This window comes from Gallus gallus, chromosome 12 (genome assembly GCF_016699485.2).
Source record: "Gallus gallus isolate bGalGal1 chromosome 12, bGalGal1.mat.broiler.GRCg7b, whole genome shotgun sequence".
NCBI lineage: Eukaryota > Metazoa > Chordata > Aves > Galliformes > Phasianidae > Gallus > Gallus gallus.
This window is the reverse complement of record NC_052543.1, coordinates 14791008-14817902: the sequence shown is the minus strand read 5'-3', so window position 1 is coordinate 14817902 and position 26895 is coordinate 14791008. Positions and strand designations below refer to the sequence as shown.

At 41.4% G+C, this 26895-nt stretch overlaps 2 protein-coding genes across 14 annotated transcripts in view; both read right to left on the bottom strand.

The window, feature by feature from the left end:
* LOC416086 (monocarboxylate transporter 2-like) overlaps window positions 1-8644 on the bottom strand; it is a 31835-nt gene extending 23191 nt beyond the window's left edge. For 4 of the 9 annotated variants that reach the window (XM_025154569.3, XM_040646409.2, XM_025154567.3 and 1 more), the window contains exon 1: window positions 3128-3241. The gene's annotated coding sequence lies outside the window, so the exon portion shown is untranslated. Of the gene's footprint in view, window positions 1-12; window positions 3242-5774 lie in introns of those variants that run through there. The other 5 variants (XM_046900237.1, XM_040646407.2, XM_015293260.4 and 2 more) reach the window with 4 other exon arrangements.
* On the bottom strand, window positions 8482-19179 carry KBTBD8 (kelch repeat and BTB domain containing 8). Of its 5 annotated transcripts, none has more exons than XM_046900233.1 (4): window positions 18637-19179; window positions 16439-16649; window positions 14820-15934; window positions 8482-12162 (listed from the first exon to the last, which is right to left on the bottom strand). In XM_046900233.1, the coding sequence occupies exons 1-4, from the start codon at window positions 18902-18904 to the stop codon at window positions 11699-11701; spliced, it is 2058 nt and encodes a 685-aa protein (XP_046756189.1). In that variant the 5' UTR covers window positions 18905-19179; the 3' UTR covers window positions 8482-11698. The 5 variants fall into 5 exon arrangements, with proteins under 5 accessions (XP_046756189.1, XP_046756190.1, XP_004944729.1 ...); XM_046900234.1 differs by having other exon boundaries at window positions 16439-16598; XM_004944672.5 differs by having other exon boundaries at window positions 18563-18693.
* Window positions 19180-26895: the final 7716 nt, after the last annotated feature.

Here is a 26895-nt window from a genome sequence, read left to right as displayed (position 1 = left end):
CATGAAATAAACCTCTGTGCCTCTCAGGAGTTAATCCACAAGTCTCCTCCTAAGGTCAAGACGTGAAGCTGGAGGGGAGAGGAGCGTGTCTCACAGCTGAGGACCTTGTGGATAAAAGGTGGGTTATTGCCATTCTCTACTGCAAACTCAGAAGCAAGAGAAGCCAACAGGAACAAGCATCAGCAGAGCTAATGGGAAGCAGAAAGCAAAGGGATCAGCTGGACACAACCTGAACCTCAGGTTGCTCACAGGGGAGACATGGATCTTGCAAAAAAAAAAAAAAGAAAGAAAGGAGTATTCAGGGGAAGCACAGTGTAATTTGCATCTGTCTGTGAGCCCATCACCTCTGATGCACGGTTTACTCAGCACCTCCTGCTGATTTAGGAGCATTTGTATGAGGTCAGAGTAGCAAAAGCATCACTGCTGGTGCAGTAAGAGGTTTTGATGGAGAAGGATGGGCACACGTCAGTCCTGTTCTCACTCTTCTCCCTCAGCACTGCAGCCACCAATGGCAGAAGGACATGAGGTCAGGCCCCCTCCAACAGCATTGGGGGTTGCATGTGGCTACAAGCTTGGCTCCACCAGGAGCCACGGGTGGACTCACTGACTGTCACCCGGAACTCTCACTGCAAGATGAAAGGAAGGTGTGGAGGAAGAAGTCCTCAGCTAATTGCCCTTCAAATTTCCTTGCTTGTCTGCATCCTCACTTGTAAGCACTCTTTAAAAGGTCCAAGTGCTGCTGCACTCTTCATGTGAATGCTCTGAGGGCCACCAGCCAACGCACACCTAACAGCTCAGCTCTCTTCTAGCATGAAATAAATCCCCTAAAGCCTGTCCAAAGCAGGTGAGCAAAACTTAAATGTAACTGGAGGACACATTGGCTCCAAACGCCAATATTTACCAAATCCAGCCCCGAAGAACTCTACCTGGTTTGTGAGCTGTTGGGTTTGCTTAGATTTCATTGGTCTATCAAGTTAAGATCAACTAGGAAGCCTTAAAAATTAACAACAGATGAATAAATAACACCGACCCATTATGCTATGACACCATGCCAAAATTTCAGTAGCAAAGACAACACTTGCAAAGTTTCTCCCGTTCTGCTGTCAGGTAATCAAGCAATCGGATAGAAATTGGTGGAACATTATTTTTCCCATTACAGAGGTACAGGATACATAGAAGGACTTACTCTGATGCAGAATCTATTTTTTCCTATTATCGATGTTTTTCCAAAGGAACAAAAATACCGTGCAGTCTTCTCAAAGACATTTTAATGTCATTACTGCAGGGTAGAATTTTAGAAAGAGATTAGTCTTAAAGAGTAATAGTGGTGATGTTGGAATGACCATCCACTGACAAGAAATTTAAGAGGCTTTATTACTTACCAAATACACATCTCGTTGCCCTGTTTCTTTCGCTTACATTTACACTACCCAATTTAAGCCATTCAAATATTGTTGAGCACACCAAGCTTCCAAAGAAACACTGACATATCCTGGAGGCTTTGACATTAGGCAAAATCAAATTAAAGTGTGAGCATAGGGAGGACGTGTTCCTTATTTAATATCATAACTGATATTCATAACTTACCAAAGTTCAGGCTGTGCAAAAATTCTCAGGCCCCTCAAATCCAAATCGTTTTTTTTTCTTTTTTTGGCAGGGGGACACCTTTAGAAAAGGTTGAGCCTGAACTTCAAGTGCATTTTCAGGGATTAACAAGAAAGGTGATTTTCTATTACGGCCAATTCGTTCTCCTTGTAAAACCGTGACTAATTGCACACCACCTTTAAGAGTCTATTTGCTGTGAATATATTCATTTTCATTTCATTTCCAGATTTATTGAGAAGACATTTGTGTGAAGTCAGACGGTGGTATAAGCTCCGTTGTCCAGCGTTTTGACATCAAGCCTAACTTTTACACAATTCAGAAAACCAGAGAGGAGCTGAAGGTAAATGGAGATGTGGCGTATGCTAAAAAAATCATATATAAAAAACACAGCAGTTGACTTTTTTGATGGTAAAACAAAGCTTCCAGAGGCTTAAAAGCCTTGGAATTAAGAGTCCACATAAATATCCTCCCCTCATTTCTCCTGTGGCAGCCCCTTGGTTTCTGGGGATGTCAGCACTAAGGACGGTGCAGGACTTCACCCTCATTTGGCATTTCCCATTCCACTGCACCACCACCATTCCTTTTAGGTACATTTCTGTCACCTTAATGTTTCCCTACACCACCCCCCATCTGCTACAGGCTTGCTCTGTATTTCCATTTAGCAACACAGCAGCTCCTTCTACAATATCCATTTAAAGGAAATCTTTTACACTTCCATTCTCCTTTCTCAGTAACTCTTCTCTAAACTGTCGATGCCATCTAGGAAGCCCTTCTTTCATACACCAATGCTTATTTACCTCCAAGACCACCCGTGGCTTTTCCCTCAATATCGTTCAAGTCTTCCCACGCTACTGAAGCAGAATTACAGACCTGCAGTTGTCCAGGTCACATTTAAACGAAGGGATATTGCATATTTTTTGCTGTTCTCCAGTCTGTGCATGGAATTTGATTTGTCACCTCTTGCAGATCATCCCTTCTCACCTCAAAGGGTTTTATCTTTACCCAGAGAGTACTGGCCCCCCCCACCTTTTTCTACCTTTTAGTGTAGCAAAGGAAAACTCTGAGAATTACCACTACATAACCACAATGTAACTCAAATTCACTGTAAGGGTCCTTGTTTCATTATTATTATTTGTGGTTCTATATGTCTGGACTTCCCATTTCTCCATCTACCATTACCCACAGGCTTCCTGCTTTAGTACTATTACAGCTGAATCTTCTTTATCTGCTATTCCTCCCTTCTATTTAGAAAAATGGCTGAGAATACAATAAAAAACTTCCAGTAAAAGAAGTTCCACATCTCTTGCACAATCCCAAGGCTGCTAAGGTCTTAATCCAGGTGACATTAACAGATTGGCTCCTTGATTAATTGAATTTATCCCTTTTAGAACCAGACACACAATCTCAGTCCTCCGTTTCTGTAAGCCAAACCAGCTTCAGATTATTCTTGGACTGTAAAATTATTTTCCTCATGAAATGAGAGCACCATGACAAATCAAACCCAAGACTAACACAACTTCACCTGGTGGTCCAGGGGCTCCCTGAGGCCAAGCTTCCTTCTCGATGGCTCTCCCCTTGGCAGATACAGGTACCCCTCAGGCTCCCCTCCCTGTAGGGTTCCAGCTGTGGGTTCCCCTGGCAGCGACCTTCTCAGCTTTTAAAGCCAAATGCTGAACTCTTCCCCCGCCCCAGGTTCAGCTCAGATCAAAGGTTGAGATCAGGGGCTGTATCCTCGGATCCAAGACTTGTATATAACTCGCAGCACCTTCTGCTCACATCCAGCACTAACAGCATCCCACATCAACTACCCCTTCACAAACAACAATGGCTCTTAGCCCACCAGAGACAAGTTCAGGGCAAACTCCCCATTTGCAGCCCTGGCCTTGCCCAGACCTCCGTGGATGTTAATAAATTATTTGTTAGAGATTTTTTCTCCTTCCTCCCTCTCCCCCAGTACATATTAACTTATTCTTTCTTTAGGACAAGTTTCTGCAGGCTCTGCTCCCGCTCTCCTCCAGGCAATCTGCGCAGAGCATGCCCCTCTTTTGCCAGTCTTGCTATGGCAATCTTAACCTTCTGGCAGAAATTCCCTTCCATGACCTCCGGGTCACCTACAATCCTGCGTCAGACTTATTTTGATCACTAAAGAACAAAGGGAGGGATTCACAGGCCACAGTGACCCTTAAGAGGGGGTAAATTTCACCCTGGAGTGATGGGAGGGGATACAGAGAGTTCCTGACTTCGTTGCCAGTATCTAAGCCATGGAATTGGATGAAGGAAAGAGGAACGTCCACAATGTGAGCACACACCGTGCAGAGGTTTACATAACCCAATTTCAGCAGGAACGTTTCTGTAAGACTTACATTGCAAATCCCCATTCGGGGGATTTAAAACATTCCCCTGCCAGGTTTATAATCCAAACACTGCAACACGCTACTTAGGCACAAGAAAAAACAGGAAAAATCTGACCGTAGGCAGGCCTGTGTAACGTTCTCATCCGATCTGAGTGGAAAAGCCAGCAGAAAACTAAACAAAGAGAAAAGTGATTCACCCAATCTGACTTTGCAAGTCAGCATCTGCTGGAGCCCTGCTTCCTGCCTCGCAGCCACATGCAGCCATCCATGCTGTTCTGGATTGCCCAGCAAAAACTGCTTCCCTAAAAGGATGCATAAAGCCATGCTATAGTTCCTTGCTGGCATTAAGAAGAAAGGCTTCTACCGTTTAGTCGTTTGTTACCTTTCTTAAGAGGATTTACGACATTTTCCACAAGAAATACAAGCAGATCTGATGTTTTTCTATGTTCTGGAAGGAATAAACAACACTGTCATCCTGCTATGAGGATTTGTTACAGACTGATCCAGATGCACACGGTCCTCTGTTCTGCCATCAGAAGCTGCCAGCTAAAGAGACTTCAGTCACACCAGCCTCATTTCATAGGAGTACTTTCTTTCAGCATCAGAACTTCAGGAACATTATTGTAAAACCTTAATGGCATTACAAATGGTGAAAATCCTTCTGATTTTTATAACAAGAAGTAGCTTCTACAGTGCTGGACCTTTCTTCCAGAAATGCATTTTCTCCTCTCCCTGCAGATAATGGCTCGATAGCTGCCCTGGCTCTGATCCACTCTAGGATGGTGCTTTACTATCTGTGTCAAACCATGAGTTTGCTTATGTTAAATCACACTGTCCCTTTTCACCCCAGTACTTAATCACATTCTAAGGTTCAATCTGATGGAAAAGAACAGCATATTGGTCACAGCAGATAATCAAGTTATTCCACAAGATCCAGTAGTAGAGGTCTGTATTCACTTGTACTGAAACCTTCCAGTTTCACATCACATTGACCATCTGTGTCAAAGGTTGTTACACATCCACAGTGATCAATTCATTTCCATTCATTTCCAAGGAACTGTCCCACGTTATGTTGCAGCACTGTATGTAATTGCATCTCAAGGCTGGTTGAATGACAAGGGCTTTCCCATCCAGATGATTCTCTATTAATAACTGCATTTGAGTCTTCAAAGCAGTTACATTACAACATTGGGAACTTATTGCCAGAAGCACCCCTTATAAACAGCATTTAATAACCCATTTGACAAACACCAAACACTCTCATCTGTGGGATACCCAAGGAAGTGGACCTTCAACACGGACATTCTTTGAAGAAAATAGCAAATATCTGAACCACAAAGATTTTCTGCTGGTAGTTACTGGGCTGTGGCTATTGACAGACTCTCCAGACACAACAGCAACCCAAAGTATACGAACTGCTTCTCAAAATGAGTTTGAAAAACCTCAGTCAGTTCCCCTAGCAGTTGAGATAGATAAGAATAGCAGAAACTCTCATGCTTCATTACTCTATGAACAATCGAAATTTGAATGATTAACCAGATAGTTCTTTCATCATTTGCTCTCCGTGCATTAGTTTTGAGGCAAAACATAGCAAATAATGTATTCCTTTGGTTTGAACAACAAAAGCACAAAGGAAAATTGTATTTGCTCTGCAAATTAAGTGTTTCACTTTATTTATTGGTTATGAGAGAAAGCTAATTTGAGATTCACCAAATATTGCTGCCCATGAGTGGCAGTTCTCAGAGTGTTTGAGGAAACCTGCAACTGAAGGAATACAATCAGAATCAAACTTAAAGGGTATGCTACAGAACTTACCTGCAAGTATTTTTATGCAACTGATACGTTACACACCACCTTGACTGCAAATGAATTACCGAAGCTGAGATTACAGGTGATCAAATGCTACTCATTTAGCATCAAAAGAGAATCAAAATAGGCTGAGCAGGCAATTTACACTGCTTACATTTGGACTGCCCCTCATCAGCTTCCGTGCCAGTAACAGAGCTGCAGATCACATGCAGTGCTAAGGTGTTGGAACACAGAAAGCATTCCTTTAAGTGGGTTTATTTGGTACTCTTTTCGTTGATGTTTTACAGATACGTTATCATTGCTGGTACTCAGTGACACTTCAAGATCTAAATAAGCACATTCTGTCTTCCAACAGGTCAGACTCCACACTTCAGAGTCAGTAAGTGAATCTGTCAGGGCACGCAGCCTTCTCTGCCATTCCCTGCTGTGGGGCCAGGCTAAGTGAGAAAGAGCAGCAGTGAGCCATCTGTACAGAACTGCCTGCTGCAGCACGGCCGAGCGTTCTCCAAGTGAGGACTTGAAGCATTATTTCATGCCAAAATGCATGTGGGGTTTAGTACCACTGCTCAATCACTCCCAGTGTTTGCTACCATGCAGGTTTAAGCTATGGGATTGCAGGCTTTTAAAGGAGTAATAGGGCATATGTGAAATGAGGTGGCTAAAGAGGACCAAGGTCCCATTGTTACCTCAGAAGAAGGGAAAGCTGACAACATAGCCCTGTGCTTCAGAAAATCCACTATGGAAAACTGCATTGTAAACAGGTTGTTAGCTTTCCTGCTCTTGAAATAAGATGTTAAAGAGTACCCTGATGACCTAAAGTTAGCTAAAGTTAATAGATACCTTCCTCTTACAGGGGATATTTCCATTATGATTTATGTAAAGTTCAGAAACAGGTAGATCAATAGCAAGGCTCATGGGACCTTAACCAGATGTTAAGAAACAGAATTCAAGTTCTGTTTAGCTTAACTCGTCCCCTTGGAAGGGCAGAGAGACAACCACGTGTTGCAAAGAGATAAGGAAAAGGCAACGCCTGGGTGTGTATTTCTCTGTATACTGCCTGCATGAGTACCCTACTGCCAGATATGGCCCTGAGCAGCATACACTAATGTGCTTCTAGGGGCTGAACTGAAGGCTTAGGGGCAGTGAAGAACCAGTGGATGGACTGCCATGGAATAAACCTGATAGATTATTTAAGAAATGCCAGTTTGGTTTATTAGGATGTAAACATTCCTCCAGCTGATACTTCCAAAATAACACGCCTCCCCCCAGCCATTATGAACCAAGAGTGCTTATATGACTTTTATGAGTTGTCTGCAAACTTTCAGCCATCTCCATAAACATTTTATGAACCAGGTATCAGCTACTACTTAGCACACAGACATGTTTTTGAAGTAGCCCTGAACAGAGCAGCTAAGCATAAGAACAGTTCAGATGTATCTGAAGAGTGAGGCACTCACCATGGCTTCTGCTACAACTGCTCACTTGTTTCCTTTTCTGGCTGGTGGAAAAAAAAGTTGAGACAATTCCAGCTAGCTTTACAGTTTTAGCTTTGTTGATTCAGGGTTGGCAGCTGGGACAACTTGTCCCAGGGTAGTGCAATTTGGCTATCCTTCCCTTGCAGTCCCATTGTTTTACAGTGATATACCTTTTTCCCCTTGAGGGCCACAGAGGGAGGTCTTTCTACCCTCCCTTCCTCAGCTTCAGCTCTTAACTTCAAGTCCCAGCGGTTCATTACATACTAGCACATTGCTAAACCATCATCTAGCACTAGATAATCTTTTCTTGTGAGTCCCTGGAGTTTTGGGCAGAAGAGAGGTGCCCTAACCAAACAAGACAGGAAAATTGAGGGTAGGATGCTTTCACTGTTCAAGTATTGGGTAACTACAACTGTTAATTCCATCACAGGATGAAACTGAACTCTCAGTTACCATTTAATTACCAAACTCCAGAAAAAGCATGAAAGTACAGGCCCAACTAGATTTGGCTGTCTGTGTACACGCAGAGTCTCTGGATGGGGAAGCAAGCAAAGAGTGCATACAGTTGAGCATGCAGTGTTGATTTACACAGCTCACTTTAAAGGAGGTAGAACAGCAAGCCCACCTCCTCCATGCTGGCTCTATCACTATTTGTGCTAGTTCTTCAAGAGGAAATAGCTTTGATTTTTAACAGCAATTAATCTTTAGTCTGACAAAAGGAAACGTATTGTTCTGAACTGCAATCAGGAGCAATCACTCCAAGCTCACCCAAGATGATTTAGGATCATTGTGCAACATTCCCCAGAAAGGTGAGTGCTGCACCAAGTAGCTCACAGACTGCACATCAGTCCGGTGGCCCACGCACAGGAAAGTAACTTCTCTACTCAGCAAGGACAGTGGGAAATTCATTAAGTGATGTTTTAGGGTTTGTCAATATAAAGACTCCTATACATCTCAGCAAAAGACAGCTGCAGGTCCCCACCTTCAAAGAGTGAAGGTGCAAAACGTTGGTACTGTACAAGCAAATGGGAGGTTAGCCACAGAGAGTGAGACAAAGAACAAAGCACCTTCCACCTCAAGCAGTGGTCTGGAGCTGCCTTAAAGATATGACATTGCAGGAGCTGAGCCACAAGAATAAATAGAAAAAAATTAACCATGAAGATGGTATCAGAGGGTCAATTCTCAGAAATCCACCAAAATTTAAGCGATATATTTACCACAAAACCAGCTGCCCTCAGTTGTATTTCAACAATAGGTTTATTTTAAGAAACATAACATGACATTAAGTAAAAATGCAAAATTGTGCAATTATGGCAAAATGTTTAAAAATCCACACATTTGCCCTCATAGGACTACAGTACTTCTTACTAACATACCTGAGCACTGAATGTTGGGTGCCATTTCTAAACAGCTTTACAAACAGGGAGCTCGTCAATTTCTTGTAGAACATACAAACACTGCATGTTTGGTGCACCAGAATTGCTTTTAGTTATCCTAAATTTTACTGAAAGAATCACGCAGAAGTTACAAAACGCTTCCTTCTAAAGTAATTAGTAATTTTGGGAAAGATTTACACCCCTGTAAATCCTTACAATACTAGAAATTAATTTAATAAAAGGGGGGGAAAAAAATGAATGCAGAAAAAGATACTAAATGGGGAGAAAACATACAGGTTACTGTTTAAATATTAGCAGTACCTTTGGTGCAATTACCTTTTCCTGTGCTGTGCAATGTTACTTAAGCTCAACTCTAAAGCAAAAACTTTACCAGGAATCTGACTCTCAGCAAAATGTAGAAGCATTTAAGAATTGGCAAAGTCTCACAGCTACGTTACCATCTCAACAAACCCCTCATGCAAAAGATTCAGTATATTCTACTCCCACAGCAAGTTCCAGGATTTAGCTTTGAAACACATTACAGGCTTGGATCACACCCTCAGTTTGAATGGTTAAACAGAATGGAGATCTTCGTACTTTAGTGCAGATAAACAAAATTAACAAACCTACTGCAGAATTAACCACAGCATATTGTACTTCTATACATCACATGACCAGTCGATTGCTAACTCAATTCTATTTCATAGTTTCAAGTAATATATTGAAATTTGTTCTACTAAATAAATATAGAAGATTGTCAAAAAGCAGCAAGAAGTCTCGTAAATATTCAACCAAGCTTAAAAAAAAAAAGGAAAGTTATATAACACTTTGCAAAAGAATGGTTTTTACACACAAATGCAACACTGTTAGGGAGGGTGCTTCAGAAAGCTTGCAGCTAGAGGCCTACAACAGCGCAAAGAGAGCCAAGGACTAAGGATAACTTGAAAAATGAAATCAGTTGTACTAAATAAAAAGCTCTTATTCTTGGCTATGGATATATATAAAGCAGTATCCAGAAGAAAACTAAACAAAGAAACAACACGCCTCAGCACTGTTGTAAAATGCAGTCTTAGCAAGCATCAGCTTTACTTCAGAAAAAAAATCCAGCGCTTGCATCTGTAAGAAGCAGTTTGGTAAATCTCTGGAAGATGAGGTATGTAATGCAAAGAGGCATTTTTTTTTTTTTCTCCTTTTCATTTCACAGTTTTGTTTTTGTCGTCTTAATGTTTTGTGCAAGAACTGAGAAATAGATCCAGGCCGGTATCTGTAAATCAGAAAGATTCCATTTGGGAACATAAAGACCACATGGCGAGTGAACGTTATCCAAATCCTCAGCCATGCCGGGGGGGGGATAAACATTAGTGAGGTCACTATTTGGCTTACTGAAATATCAGCTGTTAAGCCAGATAACGGTAAGAACTTCGAGCCAGCGATGGCCACTGCCACTTCAAGTTAGCTGGTTTATTCCTTCAGTAGATTTGAGAAATAGGAAAGAGTAAGATAGCACACACCTGTTGCTCTGGAAAAACTAGACCTGCAGCAAACCAAACGTGGCAAACTACAGCCACCAAGGTTTGTAGGATTCCTCTTTTCCCTTTTATGTCAAGTTTCCACTATTGAAGTAGAGGCTGAACTTGGAAATCTTTTTTTTTTTTTTTTACTTCTGGAAAAGTAAGCTACATGTTTAATACATAGAGAAAAAGTGTTGCAATACATGGGATTCCTATTCTAGATTAGCATCTAATATTATTTAAGCCATGGACACTTGTTATCAATTTTGCTTTAATACACTGAATAACGAAGACAGCTCAGTAGTGCAAAATTTTCACATTATAGATCAGAATGAAACAAGTATTGAATGAAGAAACAAAGTATTTGAGGGCTCAATCACAGGGAGAAAAAAAATATAACTTGTCAAGTTAAGCCACACATTTTAAAGTTACTGGAGCACATGCTAACACTGCACACAGCACTGTACTTTAGTGGAGACAAAATGAACACTCCACAGAAAAAAAATGTCAATATTAAGGCCATATCCTGTCACCGTCCTGTGCAAGAATACCACTACAGTAAAAATGTTATGTTAGAAAAGACAATATGATGACAGAACAGGGCCTGGAAACAGACACTTAATGAAAACTAACAGGCTGTCTTAAACAGCAGCGTAAGATTAGCCCATTTCAGACAAACAAGTATTAAAAATGTACTAGCACCATCAACTTTTGGATTAAAGCCCTTTATGGGATGAAGAAAAGTTTTTAAGCAGTGTTATAAATGTTTTTTTGTTTGTTTGTTTTTTGTTTAATACAGCACTACACCTAAACAGCAGAAAATAGGTGTTGGGATTTGCTTTCTGTATCTTTTAAGCTCAAATCTCAACAAAAAAAAATCCATGGACAAGAAGTGGTACAGCAATCCAAACAGGCCTCCTTCCAGGCAAAGGTACTCTGTGTTCCAATTCTGACTTGAGTTTGTCCTCCCAAACTGTAGTGCACAAACAACAACACAAAACATCTTTGCAGACTTCAAGAACAGTACAAAAAAAAAAAGATTATGAATTAGGATCTACCATTCCTCTATGCAATTTTAATTTCCAATGAAAAAAAGCCAAAAAACCAAACAACTTAGTGATATTGCCTCAAATTTTACCCGTATTTAAAAAAAAAGAAAAAATGAAAAGTCACTCCAAAACAGCTTGGACATCCTTAGCTATTAATGCTAGATTTTCTTTCACTGTAGTGCATAGTTATCCTGACTCTTCCACTTAACTTGCTCTTACCACAAATACACCCCTCGAGTATGACATGATTAAGTGTTCACCAGAAAAAAAAATGCTGATAATTGCACTTCGTAACCTCCTTCTCATTTCTCAGGAAAATATCAGTAAATATGAAACTGAACCAGTAATACCCTTCACAGACTGCAACCTTTAAAGAGCACCCATCCCCACATACAGGAAAAAAAAAAAACCATCTGTTTCAGCTTACAATAAATACTGACAATTTCTTTGTTTTAAGAAGCTTTCTCTAGCATCAGATCACCACTGAAATCACTAAGGCCTGTTACTGAAAAAAGAAAATTAAATAACTTTCTGAAGACACTGTGGATACAACTTAGCAACTACACATTCAAAATGCCGGCCTAAATCCCAGAGCCTATCTGGAGTCTCATATACTTTTTGCCATTGGTCAGTGACCTCATCATACTGATAGAGCGAATTCTTCCTGCTGGTTCTGAAGACGTGTTCCTCAACAGTGACTTGAGTAGCTCTGACAAACAGATGGAGTTTGTTTTTGAGGAGTACGAGTTTTATGTATGGATTAATGGATTGATCGCACGGGAAGTCTTTTTTTCGAGTCCACTTATTTTGTTCAATGTCATAGGCCTCTACGGTAAACATACGTTGATGGTTTCCACAGGTTCCAGCTATGTAGTAGATGGAGTCATTGTACACAGTTGCCAAGCCTTGGATTCTAGGCACAGTCATTGGGGTCAAAAACCCCCAGTAATCCTTCTGAGGATCATAGCAGAGAAAAAATTCCCCTGAAAAGAGAGGAAAAATAAAACATAACTTACGCTTTATTTCCATAACAGCAATTCTGTAGCTATTAAGTTCTCAGCTATATTCTTCCACGCATTAATGTCTACGAATTCTTAAAAGCCCTGATCCTAGAACAACCACCTAACATTATCATCTGCTTTCTTCAAAGCACATAGAAATATCAGTAGCAAAAGCAAATGCTACTTTAGTTTTCTACCCTAGCTGAAGAAAACCGAATACAAAGTATACCACAAACACTGTGGTGGAATGCATATTTCCCAGCTATCTTTTACTACTTTTAAACCATGCTTAAGAACTTGGGATAAAACCTGTCAGGATTTCAGCCTTCAGACATCCAAAGTATTTGTTCTGTTCTTCGGTATCTTCACAAAGCATAACCTACAGACTGTGGAAAATCTCAGAATTCAGTGCTTAAAGTTGTTAAATCTGAGCAAATAATGTGTCTTGTACTACAGACTCTGAAGCTGTTTGTATCACTTGGCTGGGTTACACAGCTTGATTGGTTTTCAAAGGATGCCAGGTGAATACTTGCACGAAGCTGAGACTCATCATTATTTTGAGACTGGACTATAAGGCACCTCTATAAGGTGCCTTATATATATGCCTCTATAAAGCACCACAAGGCAGCTTATGCAGACTACATAGCAGAAGTTCAGATGATTGAAAGCTCATGCTCTGCAAACTTGGTAAGAAGAACATGGATAAAAATTACCTTGTCCTTTATGAAGCTCTGGGGAACAAAGGGCTACAATTTGCCAAATACTAGCATAATTCAACTTCATGTATATTTCACATGGATATTTTAAAGAATTTTGACCACAGTGCACTCTAACCAAGCACTTCAAGCGTGTCAAAGAATACAGACATAATACAGTAAAAAGAATGGAATGCAGTTTAAGACATTAAGTCCTGCAGGTAATGCATTTTCTGATTATTCATTTTTGTTCCACAGTGTAATCTCCTATGACTGATGCCTGCAACTCAGTTGGCACTTTAAGACTCATTAATCCTTACTGACTACTGCAAACTTATGAGTTTTCTCTACAAAAATTATTAACAGTTAACTTATTATAGACTACTACAGTGCAATTCAGTCAAGGTTTTCACCTATCACACAAATAGAAGTTACTTATTTTCTGCAACACAGATTATTTAATTTGCTGGTTAGCGCAATGATGTGGTTTATTCATGCAAGCATTGAGTTGTCTTTAAAACCACTGAAGCACAGAACTACTGCAACTAAGATGTGTAAACAAAATGCATTCTTATTCTATAGGTAGTAATCTCTATGAAAATTATCTGCTTTACAGTGGTTCCAAGAAACAGTTAAAGGACAAACAAATATTCTAAGTTAAAGATTCCTCAGTGTTCCTCTTAAGTGATCTAAAGCAGATGTCTGACCCAACAGATTGAGAAAACTTGCACTAGTAACAACTATTTAGAGCCACAGCCAGGATCAGATGTAATATAGATATAATGAAAGAACAAAACCATCCATAGGTCATGTTGAAGCCCTCCAACCTTGCTGAGTGGCAGGAGGGCAACATCAAGAAATCAGGTTGACTTCTGATAAATTACAGTGAGTTTACATATCTAGGACCCAAGTTCTAAAAGTGTTTGCACAGGGATGGACCTTAGCAAAATAAAACTAAGACACTTCCTCATCCAATCTTGCTTTCCACCTGGGATTCTTACTGCAACCTCATATACAGGCTCAGCACTTTTAGGTGTGGAGTACTACGGGGCTCAAGTACATATCAAATTATGCATTTCATGTAAGCTACACAAATAAAGTTAGGAAAGAATAAATGATTTCATCCATTCCCATAACAATCCTTTTCAGAGTCCTAAAGTATTATAATTACCAGTCTAAAAGAACCGCAAATGTCTTTTCCATCACAGCTCTTTCACACACATGTGCATCTTGGCAACACACATCATTGAGAACATGCTTGTTTTAATCCTTCTTGATTATTCTGATGTACCTCTCAAATATGGATATAAACACTGCTGGTACTAGAACTGTGCTTAAATCATTACGTTAGGCATCAAAATGCAGTAAGCTTGATCACTTAGTGGAAGATGGGATGGAAAGACCACACTAATTCCCAACGGAATAACACAAGCTGATTAGAAAAAGAAAGCACTTCCTTAGTTAACTAAAAAGCTAACTAAAAGTAGGATAGGGCAGAGAGGGAAGGCCTACCACAGCTAATTGATTTTTTACAACTCACCAAGAGACTCCAAGAATTTTCACAGGTTCAGCTAAATAAAATGTAAAGTACTTTTTCCATGACAATAGCTGTTCTTCAACATTAGTGCATTTCACCCAAATAAAGATGTAATACAGGATTTTCACCATATAATTTAATACTGAATTGTTGACTTAGCAGAAGTGGCAGTTGTGGCAGAATTTGATACAACTCAGTGACACAGACCCAGGCCCCAAGAACCCAAGCAGCAACCTCACTCTTCCTTGCTTGCTGCCCTCCCCAGCTTTTCTCCCATTCTATTGTCCCGGGCATTCTTTAGATGTCCCAGAAACTTGGGCTTTCTACGGTGCTTCTAAGAAGAGACAGTTGGCTTGAACAACCCCCACTTCCAATAACACACCATATAGCCAGTCAAACCGCCTTACCCTGTAAAACATAGATGTTATCCTTATATTCCACAGCACTATGAAACTCCATTGCTACCGGCATTGGACAGACAGCCGTCCAACAGTTCTCTCGGCTGTCATAACACTCCACAGACTTGAGAGAGTTTCGCCCATCTCCTTCATAAACACGACCACCTATTGCATACAGTTTACCACAGCAATGAACCAATTTGCAGCCTATTCTGGCTCGCAACAAAGGAGCTTTCGGAATCCACCTATTGCCAGAGTGATCATACATCCAGAAGTCACTCTCTGCTCTGTGATCAATGGAGACCTCACTGCTGCTTGGTCTGTAACCACCCGCAATATAAATATCATTATCAGGAGATACAAGAATTCCAACCTCCCTCAAGTCATTTGGTGGCTTGCATAGTTTAAACACTCTCCCTGTGACCGAATCTAAACAAGGCACTGTTTGCTTCTTTCCTGAGTGTTTGTGGGCAGCATCAAAGCATATGATCATTTCAGAAGCAGTCATTCCAAGCCGTTGTGTATAGCCATTGGCACTATGTTGTCCCTTTTGTACACAGCTTTTGGCCATAGCCTGTGCAAACATGGGAGGGATTTTCTCTAAAAATGTCTCTTCCAATAGAGGCATACGGATGCATTTGGCAAATATTTCTGGAAGGTGCACTTCTCTCTTATTTTGTTCATGCTCAAACCACCTTATAATGCTGTCATAAACATGTTCTTCTTTGTCTACATTTAAGTCATCACTGTCGAGTATACTTATGAGCTGGTCTTTTCTCAACTGAAGAAACTCTTGCTCTTTGGTGACACTCAGAAACTTTTTACGAATGTAGTCTTGTGATCTGTCTTTGAGTTCCTGATGACCATAGTGATCAGCAAAGATAAACACCCCAATGGAGTTCTGTGGGTCCAAATGACTGATCATATATTTAGCACACTGGTCTTGTATGGAAGGGATCTGGAAGATACTAGCTGCAGTGAACAAAGCTTGAACGTTGGCCTCTGTCAGCATTACTCTGGAGGTATATGCATAGTTCAACACTAAATGCATTGACTCTGCTTCAACACCAACTATACGAACTTCTTTCTGGGTACTCTCTGTAAGGCCGCTAGTGAACATAGATCTACAAAAGAAAAATATTTAGCAGTTTATTTGCAATTACCTTCTAACTACAGATCTAAGAAATTATACCATACAGCTGACCCCAACACCTCTGCCCTTCTATGAGCACGAGTGCATTTAACAGTGACGTTACACTGTACTGCTTGGGAACCTCAACTTAGGATCAGTCCCAGACTTATTAAGTCAAAAATGGCAAGTTGGAATTTCTTCCTTAATTATCCCACTAATTCCATATAAAAATTCATTCATTTTAAAAGCAAAGCTCTTGACATATCCAAGTCATTGCATTCAACTTTCAACAAGTAACCCATAGGCATATTCCAGCAGGACATAAAATGAAACACAGTTTAACTATACTGTTACAGTAAAAAGGTATTTACTAGGTACACTGTATCATCAATAGTCACATGGAATTTTAGTAAAAGGTGTGCTTTTTTTCTGTCATTAAATGGAAATAATTTATAATTCCCCTTTTGGTCATCCCTAGAACAACAGACTACTGTACCTGAAGTAAGGACTGATTGCAGCAAGAACATTTCTATGACAGGAGAATGTTTTCCCATGATCCACTTCCACTACAATATCTGTCAGTTGTCCTTCATCATACATGGTTTTAAGTTGTTGAAGAATACTGCAAGCATGGAAGGGGTCCATTCCACTGCTGACTGTGTTTGAAGAAGGAATTCCATTCAGTGTTTGTGAAAACTTACTTGGTTCTACAAGGCAAAATTGAAACAATTTAAAACAGAAAAAAAAAAGAGAAACATACACGTGCAGAAAAAAAATTCAATGCAAGTTAATATTCCATATGGCCTCACTGTCATCATCCATTAACAGCAAATCTAGCATTCTCAAGGGTGAGTAAATATATAAGTATATATGGGAGTGGATTGAGTTAGTTTGCTTGGTTAGTTTTTCTTTTTTCTTTTCTTTTTTTTTTTTTTTGGCTTTTTTTCCTCCTTCCCTACTTTACTAACTTCAAGAAAAATACAGAATATTTACATGGATGTCTCAATAGATATCTCTTGGGAGGTGTGCTGGAGGGAAGGAAGTATCACAGTGTTTACCAACTTCTAAAATGGGAGGAACAAAGAATGCAGAAGAGTAGGGCTAGCCCACAACCTAAATCACCATTTCACAAGTCTGTACACACGTACTTAACTCCACACTGAAACAGGAACTGGCTACTAACTTCCACAAATGATGACTAACAGAGTAAGATCATGAAGAAACAGCCTTACAGTAAACATACAGAGCAACAAACCTAGTAGATGTATTCATATAAATCTGTATATATGCTTACATGTTTTTATTTACTAGTGAAATGCAATTACCATTTAAGACTACCCAGGTATGAAAGTACTTGCATATCATTGTGAAAACATGCAAAGAGATCACACTTTTAAGTAACATGTGATATGCTTAACGAAGTAAATCCCAAAGTGAAAATTGAGCAATACCTCAAGCACAAAAATCTGTTTCGTAATAGCAGCAAGATTTTAACGCAACAACAACAAAGGAGAACTCAAAAGAAAAACATTAGGTGGTAAAAGCTGCAAATCAGGTGATGCTGCTGACTGCAACTGAGAACCTTCAACAAATTTAGGGCAACACAAAGGGGAATAAAGTACAGTGAACAGCAACAAGGACTAGGAGATTGAAATTCTAACACATGGCAATACACAGAAGATACAGTTTCTCTTGCTCTGAATTCAGACAACGCTTTGAGCACTCTCGATTAAGTCAGTGGGGACCTGCTGGTCAGGCATGCATTTTCCTGGTAGGTTTAAAGCCAAATATCATCAGTGCCTCTTCAAACTACTGTCAGGAGAAGTCCTCAAAACACCCTATCCTCCCCCCCACCCCCAGATAAGTCAGTAAATATTGTATTTAAGGACAAAATCTACAACAGGGGGGATTGATTGCAGTAATTAAACATCAACATTCAAAAACTAACCAGTCACAGGGAAAGTAGGGATTTCAGACCTTTTTCAGCAATAGTGTTAGTCACTAGTGATAAAGTTCCAAGGAAATAATACCTGGTACAGGAATGCCAAGGTTTCCTACTTGGCCAAACCTTAATGTACAGTAACACAGCGATATAACTGCCGCTGCAGAGGAGTTTCAGTGACGTTCTAACACTGAAAAGGTTCAAAGTAGTCCCTCCTTGACCCTGCCAGTCACCCAGGCAATGAGCACATGCGATCAAGGCAGCTTCCAGCTCTGATGGAATCAGCCACGAACGCTCTCATCCACGTATTCGTTTTCCTGTTTAACCCTTAACACCGTGCACTTTACAGGTCTCGCGCAGCCACTCTCACCACCTCCGTCACCCTATCACAACAAGCACCTTTTTCTTCGACTAATATTTTTCCCCACTCACATCCCTGTTCTTCCCAGACTCCCCACGCTCACCCTGGACACCTCACCCTCCCCCCCAGCTCCCCTCCGAAGCAGCCCCCCACCCCTCCCAGTCCCTCCCACTGAGACCCCCCCTAAACCCCACTCCCCCTAACCCCCTCTTGGTCCCACCTTCCCCCACGCCGCACCCCAACCCCGCAGGCCCTGCGGGGCCCACCAGCTCGGCCCGCACCCCCAGGCCCAGGCAGCCCTTCCCCGTCGCACCGACCTCCTAACGCTGCCATTCTCGGGGCCCCAGCTCCGGCAGCGGGAGAGGGGGGGCAGCCCGAGAGGAAACGTCACCTGCGCCGCTTCCTCCGCGCCGCTTCCTCTTCGCTCGCTCCCGCGGAAGCCAACCCCACTCTCTCGCACCACCCAACACGAAGCACGCTGATTGGTAGCCGCCCCTGAGGCCCGCCGGGTAATGTAGTGCTGGCGGCGGAAGGCGCACGTCTGCGGCCGCGCGGGGCATGCTGGGAGTTGTAGTTCGCAGAAAGCGGAGGGGGGGCGGCCTAGGCTCTGCTCGTCGCGTAGCAACGAGGAGGAGGGAACTGAAGGGCGGAGCGGCCATTTTGGGGCCCTCAGGCAGGGTCGTGAGGGTGGAGCACGGTGGGGAACGAGTTCCCCTTTGGACGCTCCACGGAAATGGCCCTTCTGTATAATAACGACCCCAGTCCCTGCTCTGTCAGGTGTCGTGCTGCTTCTCTCCTGTTCACGCTGACCTGCAGCTCCTGGCAGCGATCCCCAGCTCTCAAGGGAGAGCGAAGATGGCACCCAACAGGCAGGGGCATCGGCTGCCAGGGTCCCTGCTGGAAAAGCAAAAGATGGCAGGAAAAAAAAAAAAGCAAGAAACAGACAAAAAATAAAATAAAATAATAAAATAAATTAAAAAAAAAATAAAAAAGGTGCAGTATTTGCTGCCTTCCTGATGCCACAAGGGCAGGGCGGAACGTGGTTGCAAGCCCCAGATCTTTCCAGCTCCTCAATCAGGAGCCATCCACAAGCTTATCATGCCGGCCCTCACATTATTCCTATCTTTCTGTAGTGGTGACCCTGGCGCACAGCCAGCCGTGCCCTGCGCAGAACGCAGCTGGGTGACCCCAGCAGACAGACCCCATCTTGTTGCCAGTGCCTTTTAACATCACAAGGCACCTTTCTGCCCCAGAGACCAAGCAGCTGACAGTCACCAGCTTTTTTTTTTCCAGGGGGGGCGGTAGGGGGTGTTGGCCATGACTGGCCGCTGGTTTCAGTCTTAATAACTGAGCCATTATCAGCAGCGTAGTGTGGAAGAGTAATAGTGGAAAAAATAGCGGAAGCGTTTTGAAGGACTGCGTATTTTTTTTCTGTTATAAATCAAAATAGATGTAATGCAACTTTGCGGTACAGCTGTCTGCTCAAGGAAAAATAAATGCAAACAAACCCAAACCAATTTAGATAAGATTTTTTTTAAGCAACGTTTCCCTTTAACTCTCAGCAACAATATACCACAGGCATATTACGGTGCTCTGAAGCAGGTGAGTCTAGGAGCAAAAATAGCAGTGCTCAGTGTCTTCTGGCTGCTTCTTACGTGGTTTTGCTTTCACTTGCAACGAGTCACCCTTCCCTAGTTTAGCCATTATCAGTGGTGTCCAGGCTGCTGTCAGTAATAATGCAACACAACACAGGAATGATGGGAGCTCTGATGAAGGAGGTGTGAAAGAAAATAGAACTGCACGTCTGCGAATCGATTCTGCAGTTTTCCAATTTCCCCATTCAGCGATGGCATGGCCTGTGAAATTGTCCCTAGAAATATAAAACTAGGGGACTCCACTGTTACCTTTTAGCAAATGACACTGCCTAATGCAGTTCATTTCCTTTGGTGTGGGCAGTGAGGCTGGGCTGGATTGGCGTTCAAGATGCAGAAGGGAAATGGAAAATGTTTTTTAATATAAATACTGCATTGAATTGGTACTTTGGAGTAAAGTATTTCATGAAATAGCTTACCTTTGTAAGGTTCCTGTGAAGAAAATAAATTGCCATACAAAGAGGTTTAGCTATTCTTTAAGAGGCACTGATATCAATGCTTTCTCTTACTCTGAAATCCTTCTCAGGTACAGTAAATACACTGTCATCCACTCCTCTCTCTGGAAACCTTCATTAGCACTCCCTGGCACTAAGAAGATTTAGCACAGAGTGACACATTCATGGGAATACAGAGACCAGACTTTGTCACCCAGGTCTGCATACTATTTACTGGCTCTCTTGGGTGCAAAATGAGAGGCACGTTGCCCGTGCAAACTGCTCTGAAATCTGTGGCAACCACAATGTTACAGCTAAGTTTTATAAACAGCACTTGCATTGCACACAAATACTAGCGTCAGTGCTTTCAGAAGGTGCTAAAAGAAAGGGAGTTCCAGCTCCCTTTGTTTCTGCTGCATCTATTTCTACCTCTCTTCTGTATTTTGCCTGGGAAGCAATGCGAGTCCAGGATTTGAGCACAGAACTAGAAGTCAGAAAATTGGAATTTTATCTTAGCGCCGACACTAATTTACTGGGTGCCATTGATCAAATCATTTGATTTCATGGATTTTGGCTTCCCAGAAGACAGTGGGGAGTTGTGAAGCCCTTTAAGATATTTTGACGTAAATTCCTTTATCAACATTGTAATAATTTTTTGTATGGTGTTTTGTTTGGTCGACTTTAGATCTTCTGTCCAGCAGTCCATTAGAACTTGATGATATCCTTTAAGATTTTGCAAGAATACAAGATGTCCAGAATATTAAGATACTGGGATACTTTCTTGTATGCTTAAATTTCACAGCTAATTTATCATTCCTACAGATACCTCTTGAAAAAATTGCAGCTGAAAGCATTTGGAGAAAGTGCTTCCCTTTTGATATTCCAAAAATTCAAAGGTAAGGATTAAATAATATCGACTGAGAAAATGCAGAATCCAAGTCTGCTTTTTATAAGTGATTAGAAACATTGCCCTCCTTATGAACTCAGAGCTGGCACTGCTTGTTCTGGGATTCTTGCCTTTGGAATAAAGAATGTCTTTGTCATGAGCCCAAGCAAGAAAAGAGAAGAGGAAAAAGTTTCAATAAAGAATGAACAAAATATACACTTTTTTTTTCCAGATATTTGAGAACTCAGAAGGTACCAGAAAAAAAAAAAAAAAAAGAAGTTTGAACAATGAAGTTATTGAAAAAGTTTCCCTTCTTCATTACATCCACAGAACAAATTAATTTGAACGTTTTGGTTCATCTACCTTCAATGAAGGGACCGAGAAAACGTCCCATCTTCAGCAAATTTTGGTTTGGGTCCTCTGGTGTGTTAGTGCTGCACTACAGGCGGTGCAGAGAGCAGATTTGCAGGATCTGGTTATAGATGTAAAGCGTCAGATAAGATTTTTCATTTTTTTTTTCTCCTGAAGACTCCAAAAAAGACAATAAATGCAACCAGACCAATATTTAAAGAAAAACATGAATTCAAACATCTCTTAAAAAAAAAAAAAAAAACAGCTTTTAATTCACATTAATATTTCCATTCTGTAGGCCTTGTTTAATTTCAATTGGTAGGAACAGTGCAGCACCCTCCTTGCCTTTGTTTTTGGCCCTCCCCTGCATGGTGCTATTCACTGAAAGGTGGGAGCTATCACGAGAGTGAGGACCAACCTCCTTCCACATGCACAGCGTACCCCAAACAAGGGGAGCCAGGATTGGCAAAAGCTTGGCAAGGCTTTCACAGCAACATACTGAACATCCTTTTTTTTTCTTTTTCATGAATCTCCAATTAAAAATTAATAAAAATAAAATAAAAGCCGACTCCCAGCAAAATTCTTTAACGATAGAATTTAAACACAATACTAGTAGAAATGAATAATATTACTTGCCTTCTTCAAAATACGCCAATTCTAACATTGACAATTGCTTAGCTATTTGTACGAGTTAATTTGTGCTGTGGATCTGTGAGATGTAATACACCTGACACAACTGCACTCTGAAAAACCTTCATATTTTAATTGGAAAGATCTCGATATTCACCGAGGAACAATCTAACCTTGGAAAACAATCTTTCCCCAATTTGTCTTTAATGCATAAAACACTGCTCATTTTCTGCAGCTCTGTCACCAAGGGGCACATTAATTTAGTTGCACAATAATTTAATACATCAATACATTGATTGAAGCAGAGAGTTTTTATTTAGTGGTTCCAAGAAATAACACATTTCTTGCAAAATCTTTAAAAAGACTCTTCTTGCTGCACTTTAAGTAGGGGGAATCGCAGATCATTAGGGGAAGTTGCCCTTCAAAGCCAATTGATCGTTCCATACTGAGCACAGTGGGCATTACATCAGGACAGAGCAAAGACTGGCAGGAGGCAATTAATGGGGCAGATACTGGAGTGTCTTTTCTGATTACCCCATACTGTACAGTGGATTTGGCCTCGCTGAGACAGGCTGGTAGAAACAAGAACCCTAATGAGATATGGCTCTGCTAATGTCAAGAAGTGCCACTTCCTAGCAGCAGGAGCAACTTTATTGAAACCATCTGTTGTTTTGGAAGATGCATATGCGTGCACACACACTTCCTCCTCCCAGAGTGTTTAACCTTTCTCTTAAGGCTGACTGAAATCATACAGCTAATCCCTCCTTAATCTCAGAATGACAGGCCCTACTGTTTTCAGCAAGTCCCTGCAGCTACTGAAAACCTGGATGACTGGTTGTGTTTAAGTGATGTGACAGTGATGTGTTCTGGAGCAGTCACTTTAGAACAGAATACCCATTCATCCACCGTCACTGCAGCTTTGTGAGGCTTGGGTACCTGCACAGAGATGAGGATCTGCTCAGCGCAGGGAACAGGAAGGAGATTCTTTGAGTTTGGTCCCAGTGAGACCTCATTCTCAGTAGAGATAACCCAATAGTAATATCAAAGGAAACAGCCTTGGTTGTGTTGCAGCAGACTCAGAGTATGAGTTCTGGTCCAATTTGTCAGTTCTCTAAGCATATTTCTGTGATGTTCCCTCCTTAACATTGCCAGGACCCCTGAGCTTCTGGCAGCTGTGCTACATGGGCAAGCTTTAAGCTCCAGCTGCAAGCAGAAAGCGTGGCTCAGATCCGACAGGTCCTTGCAAGTCTAGGAGAGGTGGCAACAGAGAAAGAATGACTTCTTGCTGCTTCTTGTCTCCGCTACCCATTTTTGCTCCTCTATGTTTGCTTGTTACAAAGCCCTTCAACTGGTGGGGGAGGAACCTCCAAAAAACCAGTTCACTGATGGCCTGGCCAGCTCCAACAATTAAGACATGGCTCTATAATATAATAATACTAATGGTAACAATCCAGCTGCCTGTCAGAATGCAATTCAGCTGCAAGAAAGGTGCAGGTGCTCCCCAAAGAGTGCAAATGGTTAGTTTTTACTCTCTGCTTTCTCTAAGCTGTCTCTCTGCTTTGAACAAGCAGAGAAGACAGAGCAAATTAGTTTTCCTTCCAAACTAGTGGAGCTGCCATAGCTGCAACCACACTTGTTTATTCTAAGGGGAAATACAGTAAAGTCAAATCACTCAAAGCCATCCTATATCCCCGAGCCATTTTGAAGTTATCACTCAAAGCTGCTTTGTCTTCTACTTCTTTCTACTTTCTTCTTTCTACTTTGGGTTTTGTTTGTTTGTTTGTTACTATTAAATAAAACAAAAAATCTAGTACTGCTGAAGCAGGCTGGTTGTACAGCCTCAGCCACTGAATAGGGAAAGGTAACAACAAACAGCCCTAAGGAAATAGAGAGGTTTGGGTTTTTCATTTGTTTTTAAATAAAATTCCCTGTATTTTTTTTTTTTTTAAATAGAGAGGAATGCTTAATGCGACAGCTCTCATAAAGAAATCAGTTTAATGTGTTATATTAGGTTTTCCACATAACACGCTGTGATACAGATGTCTCATTACCTGCCATTATCTTCCTTGGCTCATCCAAGTTCAGTTGCATAATTTATACTGTGTGGATTCAATTTGGAATACTTGACTGTTTATGGAAACTTCAGTTTACATTTTTCTTGGCACTGGCTATTTTAATTTTCTGTCTGTGGCTTTAGATCCTTTTCTTATTGTAGTCAATAGCTTTATTTTTGAATGGAACTAGGATGAGGTCCAGGCAGCATGCCTGGTCTGGTATTGACTGCAGAAGCGTGTTTAATATTTACGTATTAAAAATGCAATGCTATTGCCTCTGAAATCTCTGTGCAACAGAATAGATCAGTCAGAAGGAGGGATTCCTAGAAATAGCCTGCACATACACTTGGAAATATAACAGGAAGATGACTCTGGAATTTAAATTTAATGATTCTGGAATTTAAAACAGTCAGGTAGACAACAGGGTTTTCCACTGTCTCACCATCCCCCTCCCAAAATAGTCAGGTAGATTTTTCTCACTATAGCCTTACCTGGTGAATAGGAATCTATGGTCAGATTACAATTGTGTGAATCCAAGGTGCTCACATCTTCCACAACTTTAACCCGGCCCAAGGAGGTAGCAGCAGCAGTAGCACTGCAGTGATGCCAGCTGCAATGCAGAGCTGCCACCCTATTCAGCTCCAAAAGCGTCAGTGGTCAAAGTTGGGTCTCAGGGCTAGGAGAACTTCAGCCATAGATCTGCTGTCCCCACACATCCTGCCAGCGCACCTCTGAAACAGCAGACGAGGCCTTCCAAACAGTCTTTTTAGGGTCATTATTTCACCTCTAAAGCCTCTCTTGATGATATATGGGAAATAATTGCCAGTTTAAAAGGCCATTTTTAAGAACTGTCTTTTTTGAAATCCTGACACATGGTGCAGCTTTAAAGCCTGGAACTGTGTTTCTTATACAGAAGGCCTTGAACTCTCTCTGGGCAGACTACTTTCATATCCTCTTGGATGGAACACTTTCATATCCTCTAAGCTCATATATTTCATGGTAATAAGCTGTGGGATTTAACTGCACTCCGACAACATTCCTACTCTTCTACCCAACAGAATAAAGAAGAGCTTTCTTAGTAAAATAGTCAAGATAAAATGGCTCACGGTACTTGCAGCTAGCAGGGCATTCACTGTTTGCTACCTAGGGGGAGGGCTTCCAAGATTTCAAAGCTAACTATTAAGGAATTACACTGATTATTACCATATCTCAACTACGGAACTTTCCTAGACTTGTTTGATAAAAAGATAATAAGCTGACATATAAAGGTAAGCAGAGATCCATATGTAGATACCTGCATTACCCTGCAATAACATCTATTCACATTTAAAGTCTTAATTCTTTTGCTCTGCTATGTTAATCTAAGAACTACCACCCAATGCCACATTGCAGTTGGAAGCCAGGATTCTTATTTGTCAGGCTCAGATGGGACCATGCTGTGCTTCAGCCTACGTGATGCCAGCCAGAATGCAAGTCTAACATGACTGTAGGCCTGCCTGGGTCAGCTAGGGCCCTGCACGCCCATCAGCAGACTCACCACTTCCTCCCAGAATCTGGCTTGAAAAGCATATCTCTGCCTGCTGGGCAGTCATCGGTGGAACACCATTCCTTCTGCCCCACCACACAGGAAGGAAAAGTGGAAGGAGTATGAGTTAGCAATCATTGCTTTTTCAGATTCATCACGCTTGCATGCGTGGAGAACACTCGGAGCCCAGTTTTTATTCGGCAGTATAAATGCTAAAAGGGCAAGTAATTTTAATGCCACTTCCTTCTTGCAGAGACCATTCTTATTTCTGGTATGCACTGTGCAGGCAAGATCTCGGGGCAGTCACTCATATTTACCATTCTTTTTACACTTCAGCTGAGGGGAAATTAAATTTTTCCTCTATTTGCCAAAAAATAACAAATGTTCTTCAGTGTCTGATAAGACAGTTAAGCAGCGTTTTTAGCAGCCAGCATATCTGCTCATTTCAGGTAGGAGTCTCAGGTCTTTATAAATAAGGATTTCATAAGTTCAGACCTGAATAAAGATTCATCTTGCTATCATTAAAAAATGTAAATCCAATTCTACCATCTTCAGTAAGAAATGTCCCTTTGACTCCAAGGGAATGCTGGGAGAAAATTCCCTGAGTGCCAGGGCCTTCTCCACGGAGCAGGGGAGATAAAACTTTTAGGCAGAACTTAATTACCCCAGTGACAGCAATACAAACACTTGGGGAAGCAACAGCATACATTTACTGAGGTTTGTTTTCGTCTGCTGTGGTAATATTGTTTTCTGTTATTTCTAGTGTACAGGCAGACAGATGATGCTGGCGTTGCCAGTTTTCAATAAGGAGTCGTGAACCAAGGCATGCACACGTTATACATACAGCAGACATGATGTGAGTGTATTTAAGACACACTAATGTACATACTTACTATTTGCCTCCAGCATGCAGGCATTCGTCTAAGCAGAGATGGACCTGAAATGGATAGAACACGTGCTTAAGCGCAGTGCACCTGTTTCTTTCAGCACACAAAAGCCTTACCTCTCAGACAGAGGCCAGGCTTAGCTCCCTGCATCATTGTTCTCCTCTAAAGCTGAAGTGTGGGATTAGTTCCACTCCCTGAATTCAATGCATAGCTAAGCTTACCTGATACAAC

What these genes read in the sequence shown, in the direction of transcription:
- KBTBD8 (XM_046900233.1), bottom strand. Translation starts at nt 18,904, where the DNA reads ATGGCCGCTCCGCCCTTCAGTTCCCTCCTCCTCGTTGCTACGCGACGA. An exon ending in GCGCGGAGGAAGCGGCGCAG is followed by an intron (nt 16,650 to 18,636) that starts GTGACGTTTCCT and finishes TTTGCCTTGTAG; the next exon opens with AACCAAGTAAGTTTTCACAA. An exon ending in TAACATCTATGTTTTACAGG is followed by an intron (nt 12,163 to 14,819) that starts GTAAGGCGGTTT and finishes CTCTCTTTTCAG; the next exon opens with GGGAATTTTTTCTCTGCTAT.